The following is a 13475-nucleotide window of genomic DNA, read 5'->3' as shown; positions in this document are numbered from 1 at the left end:
CAGTGAAGAGTGCTCCCCAGAGAAGCATGCAGGCAAGGGGTAGCGTGGTTAGGGAGGCAGAGCCTTCGAGAGCAAGTTCCACCGAATCTGTCCACCCGATCTGTGAAGCCATCCCTCATTCCTCTGGCTGGTGATGGCAGAGAATGGAGAGATGGGGCACTGGGAGGGTCACATCAGTTTGCCTGGTGGGGGAGGATACCAAGGTGGAATGGTTCCCAAGCTCCTGGTTGTGGTGGGGAGAGGCCTGCTAGGGAGAAGATTCAAGTGTTGGTCAATAAGGCCATGAGATGATGGAGCCAGCAGAGGGAGGGCAGCTGTGACCCACCCACACACACTTGTGACCTCCCCCGCACAGATGTAACCCACGTACACCTGTGAGCTATCCTGCTCATCTCTATCGTCCCAACACACAGGCACACCAATGGCCTCACCCATGCTAACCCTGACCTTTCCCACCTAGCTGTGATGTCTACATACATGTAACCTGTGTGAAGCAGTGGTGCCCTACATGTGTGACCTCCCCTACACAGCTGTGACCCCACCATGCAAACCTGTGAACACCTTACATCACTTCCCCAGGGGGAAGTGCAACTTGGAGAAAGTGCAACTCAGGAGACAGCCAGAGCTGTCCTGTGGATGGCTGGGTGGGGCGTGGAGGAGTGGGTGGTCCAGGGCCTGAGGTATGCCCAACCAGAGAGCGTGGGCAGAGCTGGATCGGGAAGCTGGACTGACCTGGAAAGAGCTTTAAAAGTACATTCTTGAGCCTTGACCAGTTTTCTCAGTGGTTAGAGCCTCAACCCTTGGACCAAAGAGTCTCGGGTTCTATGCCGGTCAAGGGCCTGTACCTCGGTTGTAGTCTGGCCCTGGCCCTAGCCCTGGTCAGGGTCGTGCGGGAGGAAACCAGTCAATGTGTTCCTCTCACATCAATGTTTCTCTCTCTCCCTCCCACTGTATCTGAAGATAAATAGAAAAAATATCCTCTGGTGAGGATTTTTTTTAAAAGTACATTTTTAAAAAATATTTTTATTACTGATTTTTAGAGAGAGAGGAGGGGAAAGGGAGAGACAGATAGAAACATTGATGAGAGAAACATCAACTGGCTGCCTCCTGCATGCCCCCCACTGGGGATCAGGCCCACAACCTGGGCATATGCCCTGACCAGGAATAAAACCGGTGACCTCTTGGTGTGTGGGTCGACACTCAGCCACAACCACACTGGCTGGGCAAAAAGTATATTCTTGATTGAGAAGAATCAGTTCTATATTCTTTTTTTTTTTTTTATCCTCACCTGAGGACATTTTTCCATTTTTTGTTCAGATAGAGTGGGAAGGAGAGAGAGAAACATCAATGTGAAAGGGACACATTGAGTGGTTGCCACCCACACGACCCAACCAGGGCCGGGGACAAACCGCAACCAAGGTAGGTACGTGCCCTTAGTGGGAACCAAACATGGGTCTCCCCGGAATGCAGGCCGGCTCTCCAACCGCTGAGCCAAACCGGCCAGGGCCAGTTCCGTATTCTTAGCCTCTGGATTGGTCTGAGGTGGTTATGAGTTGGATGTGTGGCCTGGACAACGGGTACCAAGAAGTCAGGTCACATCTGGTGTTGACGGATACGTGAGTCCTTGAGGGGTAACCAGAGGGTTGTCTGGAGTCGGAGGTGTGTCCAGGTGTTGGTGCAGGACTGGAAAGCTCTAAAGCTTAAGTTCACAATCCAGTTAAAATAGAAATAACAATCTTTCCATATGTCTCAACCTACTTGAGTGTGGTAATTTAACAGCTTGACTATAGTGACTCCATTTTACTTTTTCACTGCATTTCTCAGACCCCAGACACACATCACTTGGACCGATCGGACTAGACCAACCCCGCAGCAGCTAGCTTGCGGGTGGGGACCTGGGGTGGGAGAGGGCTTCAGGCACCGCAGCTGCTTCCTGCTGTTCCACTTAGAGCTTCTCCCTTGGACTGAGGCCAACTAGAGAAGGCTGGCCTGCTGGTTGGCTGGATTGTGCCAGTTGCAGCACAGGGTCTCTGGGGGCACCAGGAGGTAGCAAGGAGTCTCAGGGAGAAGGGGTTCAGGGCTGCCTCCTGCCTAATAGTCATCACTCTGGGACCCTGCTTTCTGAGCAGGCTCAGTGGCCACCACCTCTGTGGCTAGATCCTGTGCTCGGCTTGTAGCTGATGCGCCCACAGCACCCAGCACCCTGGACCCTCCTCTCCTTCAGCCCTGCCAGCTTCTCCATCCTAGCCAGGCTAGAGGGCAGCCAGCTGCGCCACTGCTCTCTTGACCACCATGTCACTGGCTCAGGCTCAGACTAGGCTGTAGACTCGGGCAGCACTTTAACCTGAGCCAGGGACCTGATGGTTCCTTCGCCCCACCCTGGCAGGCAAGCCTGGGCCTGGGCACCTAGCAGGTTTCGATCACTAGTTTCTGAATCAGCAAACAAGTGAAATTACGAAGCAATGAATAAGCATGTGGTCACTGATACACTGTGCTCAGACCCGTGGTCACACCGACGGAATCTCACAGTCACAAGACAGCAGGGTCCCGCACTGGCACACACTCTGGTGGAGTTTGTGCAGGGACTCAGATGGTCCCTTCTGGGGCTTCACAGACACAGTCACTGACCCAGCAAGTGGGCAAAGGGTGCCAACACAGCCCTGACTTCATGAACACAGTGCCTTTTAGACACAGGTCCTTAAAGCAGAGATGACATCCACTAGGCAGAGGGCCTAGGGCCACAGTACTTTAGAAACCTACAAATGTTTTAATTTAATTTAATTTTTTTTAATCCTCACCCGAGGACATTTTTGCATCTATCTTCAGAGAGAGCAGGAGGGAGAGAGGGGGGAAGAGAGAGAAAGAAACATTAATGTGAGAGAGAGACATCGACTGGCTGCCACCCACACGACCCCCACCAGGGCCAGAGACAAACTGCAACCAAGGTACGTGCCCTTAGCGGGAACCAAACCCAGGACTCTCTGGTCCGTGGGCCGACACTCTAACTGCTGAGCCAAACTGGCCAGGGCTCATTTTAATTTTTTAAGAGAAGAAAAAATATATAAATAATAATTATATAATGGATTCAGTCTGGATTTTATTTGTCTTTATACCAACATAGTTGTAAAGTATGTTTTTTGTTTTTTTTATCTGATCCCTGGTCAGGCACATACAAGAATCAACCAATGAATGCATAAATAAATTGAACAACACATTAGTTTTTCTCTCTCTCCTTTCCTCTCTCTAAAATCAATAAAGTTAAAAAAAATTTTTTTTTTTCAGGAAGAGGCCCACCCACAAAGGCAAAAGTGCCCAGGGCCCCCAAATGTCATCATGCAGCCATGTGGGGCAGTTACACTCTCTGGGTATCAGTCCCCAGATACCCAGATTCCAGTACCACAAACAGGCCTGCTCAGCTGGGCCCGCCACCCACACAGCCCCCCAACCCTGCCTCCACCCCCACCTCAGCCCAAATTAAACCAGAAAGCCCTGCCCTAGTGCTGACATGGGGGGGCACTTCCTGCCCAGGCCCCACCCCCTACCAAGGGCACTTTGCTAGGGGTGGTGAGGTGGCTCTGCTGCCTGGTCCAGCCCTTCAACGCAGTGCCCACCCCTCAGCCCGCCCCCAAACTGGGTGGGGTGACCCCCTACAAAAGCTCAGAGTTGCCAGCAGCTGCTTCTTCCTCCAAGAGTCTGGTGCAGCTGGGGCCAGAGTTGAGGAACAAAGAATCTTGCTGAGCCCTGCCTAGGACCTCACCCTGGGGTCAGGAAGTTTGGAGGATGAGGCTCTTCAGCCCTGAGGTCAGCAGGGATGAGTGGGCAGACTGGCGGGTATGCAGGAGGGCTGGGCTGACCTGTGCTTGGTCCCGAGCATCCATTCCTCCAATGGGCTGGCTGGGATTCCTGGGGAAAGAGACAGGAAAGGCCCCGCCCCATTAGTCAAGTCAGCCTAGGGGCCTAAGGCTTTGCTCTCTGTCAGTCTTCTCAAAACAGATGTGGCCCTTGGGAAGGTGGGGTGGGTGAGCCTAGGCCAGGCCAAGGCCTGTGGGAGACAGGGCCAAGGCCTGGCCTGCTCAGATGTGCCCTCCAGTGGCATTGCTCCCCTCCATGCCTCCCCTTTGCCTTCTGACTTCCCTGAGCCCTGCCAGTCAGTGTTTACCTGAAGTCAGAGTAGGGATAGATTAATGAATAAGGGACTTGGCCTGCCTGCCCAGCGCAGGGGTTCATTAGTTCAAGGCCCATTCTCAGCTCTGCCTCCTCTGGCCAGGTTTCCCTAGACCTGCCCTGTGCCATGGCAGCCCACCTGCTTCCCATCTGTACCCTCTTCCTGACCTTGCTCAGCACGGCTCAAGGCTTCAGGGGCCCTGTGGTACCCAACCAGCCTTTCACCACCGTCTGGAATGCGAACACCCAGTGGTGCTTGGAGAGGCACGGCGTGGACGTGGATGTCAGTGTCTTTGATGTGGTGGCCAACCCCGGGCAGAGCTTCCTCGGCCCTGACATGACCATTTTCTACAGCTCCCAGCTGGGCACCTACCCCTACTACACGTCTGCTGGGGAACCTGTGTTTGGCGGCCTGCCCCAGAACGCCAGCCTGGAGGCTCACCTGGCCCGCACGTACCAGGACATCCTGGCTGCCATGCCTGCATCTGACTTCTCAGGGCTGGCAGTCATTGACTGGGAGGCCTGGCGTCCACGCTGGGCCTTCAACTGGGACACTAAGGACATTTATCGGCAGCGCTCAAAGGAGCTGGTACAGGGGCAGCACCCTGATTGGCCGGCTCCCTGGGTGGAGGCAGCAGCCCAGGACCAGTTCCAGAGGGCTGCACAGTCCTGGATGGTAGGCACCCTCCAGCTGGGGCAGGCACTGCGGCCACGCGGCCTCTGGGGCTTCTATGGTTTTCCTGACTGCTACAACTATGACTTCCTGAGCCCCAACTACACAGGCGAGTGCCCACCAGGTGTCCGTGCCCAGAACGATCAGCTGGGATGGCTGTGGCGCCAAAGCCGTGCTCTCTACCCCAGCATCTACATTCCCGCAGCGCTGCAGGGCACAGGCAAGACACAGGCGTATGTGCGGCACCGAGTGGGCGAAGCATTTCGTGTGGCTGTGGGTGCTGGAGACTCCAGTCTGCCGGTGCTGCCCTATGTCCAGATCTTCTATGACATGACGAACCACTTTCTGCCCCTGGTGAGTCACCTTCTGTGACCCCGCCCACCTTGTAGCCTACCTTGTCAGGCATTAGGTCCAGCAACTGATGCCACACAGTCTCGAGGCACTTTCATCCATTCATTCTCATGTCCTTTGAACATCTATTGTGTGTCAAGGTCCGCACTAGGCACAGACTATTCAGCATCTATCAGAAGGATGCAGTCCCCACCTGCATGGTACACACAGGCTAGAGTGGGGACAGGCTGGCCTTGACACCTGGGCCAGAGCTGCCCCAGGTGGGGATTTTGAATTATTTGTCTCGTCCAATGGTATTCTAGCAATTTGCTGTGGGGAGGGAGGGAGAACCCACAAAGCTATGCTGTCCCTTTCCCCAGGATGAGCTGGAGCACAGCCTGGGGGAAAGTGCAGCCCAGGGAGCAGCAGGAGTGGTGCTCTGGGTGAGCTGGGAGAACACAAAAACCAAGGTAAGCTCAGGCCCAGGCTGGGGGCTGGGGTGGGGGCAGAGGTCGGCTGGGAGACCCTGACCCATCTGGCCCATTCCTTCTACCCCTGCAGTCCTGGCTGGCCAGCCTGAGAGGGCCTCAGTGCCCTAGGTGGGCCCGTACATGGCTATGGTGTCCCTGATACTACCCCTCCTACCCAGGAATCATGCCAGGCCATCAAGGAGTATATGGACACCACACTGGGGCCCTTCATCCTGAACGTGACCAGTGGGGCTCGTCTGTGCAGTCAAGCCCTGTGCTCGGGCCACGGCCGCTGTACCCGGCGCCCCAGCCACCCCAAGGCCCTCCTCATCCTCAGCCCCACCAGTTTCTCCATTGAACTCACACCTGGTGGCGGGCCCCTGACCCTACAAGGTGCACTGTCACTTGAGGATCTGGAACGGATGGCGGTAGAGTTCAAATGTCAATGCTACCCTGGCTGGAGGGGAGCACGGTGTGAGCAGCAGGGCACATGGTGATTGGCCACACACCAGGATGCACATGTTGAGCACCACTTAATGCACTCTGGGCCTGACCAAGGCTTTCTCAAGTAAAGGCACAGTTACACAGATCATGGTCACAGTCAGGAGTGTTCTCAGCCACCGTCATGAGCATTTGCCTGCACGTGCTCACATATACAGACCGGGATAGTTGCGTAAGGAGTTAAGAGCCTCCAGCACCCACCCAGCAAGGTCATAAACATCCCCTCCAGAGACACTGACTGAGCCAGTCTTTAAATTGCAGCAATCACAAGAACTGATTCTCTGAGCGCCTACGCTTCACCAAGTCCTGTGGTAAGCATTTTAAGTAGGCTAACTCATTCAGTCCTAACGCAACGCTATGAGGACACGGAGCAACACACAGGAAGGAAAAGCACTTTGCCAAAGGTTGCACAGCCAGAAAATGGAGAAACTGAGAATCGAGCCCAGGCTGTCTAGCTGTCGAGAGAGCGCCTTCTGGCTCCTACTGTGTTGATGGTAACCAGCCCTGCACGCAACCTGAATCCGCTCAGAGGCACGAGCCCTGTAAATAAAGCAGACATGAGTTCTCCAAGCGCTGTTTATTGAGCGCCTAAAACGTGCAGGCTCCAGGATCCAGAGGGCACAGGGAAGGCTCCCCTAAGATCTGGCGTCTGCCTGAGGGCGGCTGCTTCCCAGGGTGGGACCCACAGTTCAGGAGGAAGCTCCACCTGGCCGTTTCCACGCCTGACACAGGCAGGAGGCCGGCGGGAACCGAGACAAAGGGGTGCGAGGGCGAGCCCAGTCTGAGCCCAGGGCGAGGCGGAAACGAAGGCAGCTGGAGGAAGGGCCTGCGCCCGGTCCAGGTTGTGGCACGCTGGGCGCCGGCCCGGGCTCGCTGGAGCCGAATTGAGGCGGGATCTGAGCGGTGACGCACAGAACCGGAGCCTGGGTCCGTGTGGGGCGGGGCCAGGAGGGGCGGGGCCAATGGGAGACGGAGCAGGCGTCCAGCCCGCGCCGGCTGCGCAGGGAGCGGGCGGGGCAGAGGGGCCGCCGGGCTAGAGGCGGAGCCGGCGTCGCGTCAGTGTTATGACGCACGAGCCGCGGGGTGGGGCCTGGCCGCCCAGGAGACTCTGAACCAAATGGTCCGCCGCACCGCCAGGGGGCAGCGCGGACGGACGAGGGAGCCCGAGCCAGAGACAGCGTGAAACGGGTCTGTGCGCAGCCAGGACGCCGAGCATCCTGAAGCCCAGCTTCAACATGTCAGTATCGCTCCCTCCCCACGCGCGGCGTGTTGGTCCTCACTGTCCCCCGTGCTTCCGTCCGCTCCGCGCGCCAGGGCAAGTGGCCATGCCGCTCCCTCGTCCTCCCTGTGTCTGTGGTTCCCTCTCGGAACATGCCGAGCCACACCCACCCAAAGCCAGGTTCCCGAAGCCTCCACTCCCCAAACTCCGCGGTTTATGGCCCACTAGGAGGGAGGGGGAAACCGAGGCACAGGAGGGACAGTGCTGCCTATCTCTGCGAACCCGGGAGCCCCGCCCACAGTGTGTTGGGTTGGTACTGAAGAGGTTAAACCCGCGGGGAAGCCTGGGGTTCCTGGTCTTGAGGCAGATCTTGGGGCTTCCTCCCTTCCGGTCAAGGGGTGCGGCTGCTGTGGAGGTAGCTGGTTGCAGGTGAGGGGCTTATAGCCTGAGTGAAGTGTGGCATGAGGGGAGGGGGCTACCTGTTACCGGTGAGAAATTGGCCTCAAGCTCAGGGGGCCTTCCTGGGAAGGTGGGGAAGGGAGCCTGGATGTCCCCTCTGGTGACAAGGTGAGTAGAGTGGTGAGGACCAGCGCCTCTCCCAGTCCCCACCGCCAGAAATTCCTCCAGCATAGACCCTCCTGCTGGAAGGGCTTGGGGCCGGATGGGCAAACAGTGGGGTATAGGTGCAGGAGGTCTGGGCCCCCGACCTGGTGGCCGTTGGACCCCTGTGGATGTAGGAAGGAAGCTGTGGTCCTTATCTAGAGTGGCTACAAAACTCTGACCAGTGAGGAACCAGGCTTGCAGGAGCCACATTGCTGTGTGAACCTAGCCAGGACCCTTGCTAGTGGTGCGTCTGGGGCCCATCTGAGGAGACAGTTGGACCCATGACCAATTAAAGTGTCCTGAGAGAGAAGGAGGTGTGAATGGAGGCAGAGGTTGGAGTGATGCCATTGCTGGCTTTGAAGATGGAGAGGGGACCATGAGCCAAAAAAAACAGGTTGCCTCTAGAAGTTAAAGAAGGCAAGAAAATGAATTTTTCCTAGAGCCTCCAGAAGGATCCAGTCCTGCAAAACCTTGACTTTATCCCAGTGAGACTCATTTCAGATTTCTGTCCTCCTAAACTATTAAGATAATACATTTGTGTTATTGTAAGCACTAAAAAAAGAAGTACCCTGAACTGGGCTGGGCTGGGCATTGTTGAGGAGGAGGCCATGGGCTGTGTGTACCAGGCAGGGAAGACTGTCCAGGGACGGGGAAAACAGGGTCGGTGGTTGAGTGGCCAGCATAGCCCATGTGATTAAAGAGTCGGTGGTTGAGTGGCCAGCATAGCCCATGTGATTAAAAAGTATGACCTGGAATTTAGGGAAGGGAGGAACAGAGGAGCTCCCGAGGATAGATGCACTGCCTCCGAAAGGAACCTTGGGTGGGTTTAAGCGAGGGGTTCATTGTGTCTGGTTTGCATGATCTATCTGATGGCCAACCAGTCACGATGCCGTGGGGCTGGATCAACTGTCCTGGGGAGGACAAAGTTGTAGCCAGAATAGGCTGGGGCCAGGACTCGGTTTCTACGTCAGCTTTAGCCCTTAACCTCCCTCTATCCAGTGTGGGGCAGGACACCCTGAACCCATCCCCTCTGCTGTCCATCTGAGTCAGCTCCCCCAGGTACAGGTCTCCACCAGCTCACTTGTGCTATCAGGTGAATATGGGAACAAGGTGCAGCCTACCACTCCCTTGTTCTAAGATGCATGGCTCTCCTAGCACTCTGTCAGCTCTTCCCTGCCCCAACCCGGTCCTCCTTCCTGGCACAGCCCAGCATGGCTGGTGTCCACAGGAGCAGCACCCTTGTGGTCTGAGGAGATGCCACTTCCTGGAGGCCTTGGCCTTAACCCCCAGGCTGCCGCTGAGCCACCTACAACCCAGCAGGACATGACCCTGGCTCCCAGCCTGATTCAGTTGTGCCTGGATCTTTTATGTAGCTGGAGCTGACTCTGAGCCCTGGCCTAGCCACGCTGACCCCCACCCTAGACCCTGCACACTGAATGGAGCTGATCCTAAGTGCCAGCCCAGCTGAGCTGACTCTGGATCCTGCCTGCCAGCTAGACTTGACCCTGAGATCCAACCTGGCCAAGCTGACCCAGGATCCTGCACACCAACCAGAGCTGACCCTGAGCCCCAGGCTAGCTGAGCTGACCCCGGGTTCTACATGCCACCCAGAGATGACTCTCATTCCTGGCTTGACTGAGCTGACCCTGGAGCCCACACAGCAGCCAGAGGAGACTCCAGCTCCCAGCCTGGCTAAACTGACTCTGGAGCCTGTGCACTGCCGACCTGAGCTCCTGGATGCCTGTGCCGACCTCATCAATGAGCAATGGCCCCGCAGCCGTGCCTCCCGCCTGCATTCATTGGGCCAGTCCTCAGACAACTTCCCCCTCTGCCTGATGCTGCTGAGTCCCCACCCCATGCCCGGAGCAGCCCCCATTGTAGTGGGACATGCCCGCCTGTCACGGGTGCTAGACAGGCCCCAGAGCCTTCTGGTGGAGACAGTGGTGGTGGCCCGGGCCCTGAGGGGCCGTGGTTTTGGCCGCTGCCTCATGGAGGGTCTGGAGGAATTTGCTCAGGCCCGGGGCTTCCGCCGGCTACACCTCACCACCCATGACCAGCGGCACTTCTATGCCCACCTGGGCTATCAGCTAGGTGAGCCTGTGCAGGGCCTGGTCTTCACCAGCCGACAGCTGCCCGCCAGTCTGCTCAGTGCGTTCCCCAGGGCCCCTCGCCCCCAGCCACCCTGCAAGGCCCCTTGCCTGACTACCCAAGCTACCCCAAGAGCCTCCAAAGGGCCGTCATTGCCTCCACCCCCTCCCCTGCCTGAATCCTTGACCACTTCACCCCCACCTCCAACAGGGCCCTCTCCACAAAGTCTGCTGGAGACACAATACCATGACCTGAGAGGATGCCCCATATTTTGGATGGAGAAGGACATCTGAGGGCCACCTAGGGCAAGGCACTGTCTTTCTGGTTTAGTGGACTCCCCAGGACAGTCCCAGCCTCAGCCCACTGGCCATACCACAGCCCCGTGGGCAGCTTTAGCCTGAGCATGTTTCCTAAGGGCCAGGGGCCAGGATATGTCTCCGTGGCTGTGGCTCGGAGCTGTCAGTGTGGCTGAATAAAGGCTTCTGTTGGGTGTGGCTATAACAGTTTATTTGTTGACCCCTACCCTTGCCTCCCAGCCTCATCTTAGGTCCTCTATCCCTGCAGGAGCCCCCAGATCCACCTTGGCCCTGGGGCCATGGATGGAAGGACACCTGCCCTTTGCCCCTCCCACTCTGCCAGGCCCAGGAGAAAGGTGTTGGTTCCCTTCCACCTTCGCTGCTCACTCATCACCATTCACTGAGTGAGCACCTACTGTATGTCAGGCCCTGGACTAGGCACAGGCAATGGGGAACTAGACAGATAGGATCTTGACCCAAGGGGCCGATAGATAGGGATACAGATAGGCACACAGTGGCAGGATCCATGCTGGGACTGTGGGAAGTGATGGAGATCCAGTAGCCTCCCAGGGGAGGTGATGTCATAGCAGAGACCTGAGTGCTGAGTAGGCAAGGTGGGGGCTAAGTGTTCTTGGGGCAGGAAAGAAAAGGACTTGTGAGAGCTGTGGGTGGGGGAGGTGCCAGGGATGGAAAACATGGGAGGGGAGTGGCCCAGGCCAGCTTAGGGGATGGCTGTTCTGAGAGGCCTATGGGACCCCTTTGGGACCCTGCTTTCCCCACTCCTTTGTGGGGAGGAGCTAGGGATGTTTTCCTAGCTCTCCCTGCTGTGCGGGAGGTATGGCCTTGGACTCTAAGCTCACATCCTCTCTTCTGCAGGTTTCCATTCCTGGGGCATGACCATGCAGCTAGGCGAGGCCCTGGTGCTAGGGGTGGCCCTTTGCCTGGGGTGTGGCCAGCCCCTGCTGCAGGCCCCTGAACGCCCCTTCTCTGTGCTCTGGAATGTACCATCAGCACACTGTAGGGCCCGCTTTAGTGTGCAACTGCCATTAGAGACCCTGGGCAACACAGCCAACCATGGCCAGCGTTTCCACGGGCAGAACATCACCATCTTCTACAAGAACCAGCTTGGTCTCTATCCCTACTTTGGGCCCAGGGGCACAGCTCACAATGGGGGCATCCCTCAGGCTATGCTCCTTGACCGCCACCTGGCACGGGCTGCTTACCAGATCCACCGCAGCCTGAAACCTGGCTTCGCTGGCCTGGCAGTGCTGGACTGGGAAGAATGGTGTCCACTCTGGGCTGGGAACTGGGGCCGCCGCCGAGCCTATCAGGCAGCCTCGTGGGCTTGGGCACAGCAGGTGTTCCCCCACCTGGACCCCCTGGAGCAGCTCCACAAGGCCCGTACTGGCTTTGAACAAGCAGCCCGTGCACTAATGGAGGGCACACTGCGGCTGGGCCGGGCACTACAGCCCCGTGGGCTCTGGGGCTTCTATCGCTTCCCAGCCTGTGGCAATGGGTGGCGTGGTATGGCTTCCAATTACACAGGCCACTGCCATGCAGCCGCCCTTGCCCGCAACACCCAACTGCATTGGCTCTGGGCCGCCTCCAGCGCCCTCTTTCCCAGCATCTACCTCCCACCCAGGCTGCCTCCTGCTCACTATCAGGCATTTGTTCGATACCGCCTGGAGGAGGCCTTCCGTATAGCCCGAGCTGGGCACCCACATCCCCTGCCTGTCCTGGCTTATGCCCGCCTCACACACCGGAGCTCTGGAAGGTTCCTGTCCCAGGTGAGTGAAAGCTGGTGTCTAGTGGGGAGGCATGGCCCTGTCTTAGGAAGGTCTGAGTGGAAGACCTTGCTCAGGGGGATGTGATGGGGAGGCCCTGATCTAGTTCTGAGGGGGACAGTCCCATCCTGGAGCATCTGATAAGATGTGGCAGCCCTGGAAGATCTTGGGGAAGGCAACACCCAGCTTTTGCTGTCCTGATCAGAGGGGAAGGTCTGAGAAACTCAGTGCCAAGGGGCCCTACTCTAGAGGTAGAATCAGATTGTGGCAATGAGCCAGGAGTTTCTGGAAGGTGGAGGTAGGCCCAAATGAATTTGACCAGCTCAGCCCTGGCTTAGCAGCTCTCTGCCTCCAGGATGACCTTGTGCAGACCATTGGTGTGAGTGCAGCACTGGGGGCAGCCGGCGTGGTGCTCTGGGGGGACCTGAGCAGCTCCAGCTCTGAGGTGATCATTGCCCCCTCCAGCCTGCCAGGCAGCCCATGTTGGGGGTCCCAGGGTCGGGGAGAGACCATGTCAAGGCCATGGAGCAGACACATTGATACATCCTTCCGCTTTCCTCAGGAGAGGTGCTGGCATCTTTATGACTACCTGGTGGACACCCTGGGCCCCTATGTGATTAACGTGACCAGGGCGGCCATAGCCTGTAGTCACCAGTTGTGCCATGGCCATGGGCGCTGTGCCCGGCGAGACCCAGAACAGCCGGAAGCCTTTCTACACCTGCAGCCAGATGGCAGCCCTGGAGCTTGGGAATCCTTCAGTTGCCACTGTTACTGGGGCTGGGCGGGTCCCACCTGCCAGGAACCCAGGCCTGAGCCTGGGCCTGAAGAAACAGAATAAAGCCAGGAATCACCTACCACAACCCTCTTGTCCCTGTTGCCATTTGCTGGTCCTTGAGGATTCTGTCCCACTCCTGTTCTATTTAGCTTAGCCAGCCCTCCCATATACACATCCTACTTCCCATGGGGAGTGGAAAGGGCCAGAAAAAAACATTTACACCATGTTAAAACTAGAGGCCCTCTGAAATAACCTGACCCCTTCTAAAAAGGAAGCAGTTCTGGGAGAGAGAGACAAGGTTGCAGATGGTTAGGACTGCAGCCCAGGGCAGTGTTCCTACACATCACTGGGTCCATGGAGACATCAAAGAGACCAAAGGGCAGGTGGGCCTCAGGATCTTGACTATGGTCTGTATGTGCTAAACTGTTGTCTGTATTTTGCCTTCATCATAAATCACTTTTCTTTCACTGCCTGGGGTTTAGCTGTTCACTGTGTTGTCCCAAGCCCCATGTTCATCCAGCACTAAGTGTCCCACTGCAAGTGCGCAGAGGTGCGAGTCCTGAGCGGTGGGC

The 13475-nt window shown here is 57.1% G+C and overlaps 2 protein-coding genes across 6 annotated transcripts; both read left to right on the top strand.

The window, feature by feature from the left end:
* The first annotated feature begins 3624 nt into the window (after positions 1-3624).
* On the top strand, positions 3625-6703 carry HYAL1 (hyaluronidase 1). 2 transcript variants are annotated; one of them, XM_036266753.1, is made up of 4 exons: positions 3625-3801; positions 4519-5191; positions 5548-5637; positions 5817-6703. In XM_036266753.1, exons 2-4 carry the CDS (start codon positions 4640-4642, stop codon positions 6132-6134), a joined length of 960 nt encoding a protein of 319 aa, XP_036122646.1. In that variant the 5' UTR covers positions 3625-3801; positions 4519-4639; the 3' UTR covers positions 6135-6703. The 2 variants fall into 2 exon arrangements, with proteins under 2 accessions (XP_036122646.1, XP_036122645.1); XM_036266752.1 differs by having other exon boundaries at positions 4268-5191.
* A 532-nt stretch (positions 6704-7235) lies between these two features.
* HYAL3 (hyaluronidase 3) lies at positions 7236-13471 on the top strand. Of its 4 annotated transcripts, none has more exons than XM_036266331.1 (4): positions 7237-7375; positions 11221-12131; positions 12484-12573; positions 12691-13460. In XM_036266331.1, exons 2-4 carry the CDS (start codon positions 11238-11240, stop codon positions 12964-12966), a joined length of 1260 nt encoding a protein of 419 aa, XP_036122224.1. In that variant the 5' UTR covers positions 7237-7375; positions 11221-11237; the 3' UTR covers positions 12967-13460. The 4 variants fall into 4 exon arrangements, with proteins under 4 accessions (XP_036122225.1, XP_036122224.1, XP_036122227.1 ...); XM_036266334.1 differs by having other exon boundaries at positions 7260-7375; positions 11987-12131; positions 12691-13463; XM_036266333.1 differs by lacking the exon at positions 7237-7375 and adding an exon at positions 7417-7786 and having other exon boundaries at positions 11987-12131; positions 12691-13471.
* The last annotated feature ends 4 nt before the right edge of the window (positions 13472-13475 follow it).

Source organism: Molossus molossus, unplaced genomic scaffold (genome assembly GCF_014108415.1).
Source record: "Molossus molossus isolate mMolMol1 unplaced genomic scaffold, mMolMol1.p scaffold_m16_p_18, whole genome shotgun sequence".
Lineage (NCBI taxonomy): Eukaryota > Metazoa > Chordata > Mammalia > Chiroptera > Molossidae > Molossus > Molossus molossus.
The sequence above is the reverse complement of the archived record's forward strand: the minus strand, read 5'-3'. Positions and strand labels throughout refer to the sequence as shown.

Coding starts and splice junctions, on each gene's coding strand:
- HYAL1 (XM_036266752.1), top strand. CDS start 3,781: ATGAGGCTCTTCAGCCCTGAG. Junction 5,192..5,547: donor CGAACCACTTTCTGCCCCTG/GTGAGTCACCTT, acceptor CCCTTTCCCCAG/GATGAGCTGGAGCACAGCCT. Junction 5,638..5,816: donor GGGAGAACACAAAAACCAAG/GTAAGCTCAGGC, acceptor CCTCCTACCCAG/GAATCATGCCAGGCCATCAA.
- HYAL3 (XM_036266331.1), top strand. CDS start 11,238: ATGACCATGCAGCTAGGCGAGGCCCTGGTGCTAGGGGTGGCCCTTTGC. Junction 12,132..12,483: donor CTGGAAGGTTCCTGTCCCAG/GTGAGTGAAAGC, acceptor CTCTGCCTCCAG/GATGACCTTGTGCAGACCAT. Junction 12,574..12,690: donor TGAGCAGCTCCAGCTCTGAG/GTGATCATTGCC, acceptor CGCTTTCCTCAG/GAGAGGTGCTGGCATCTTTA.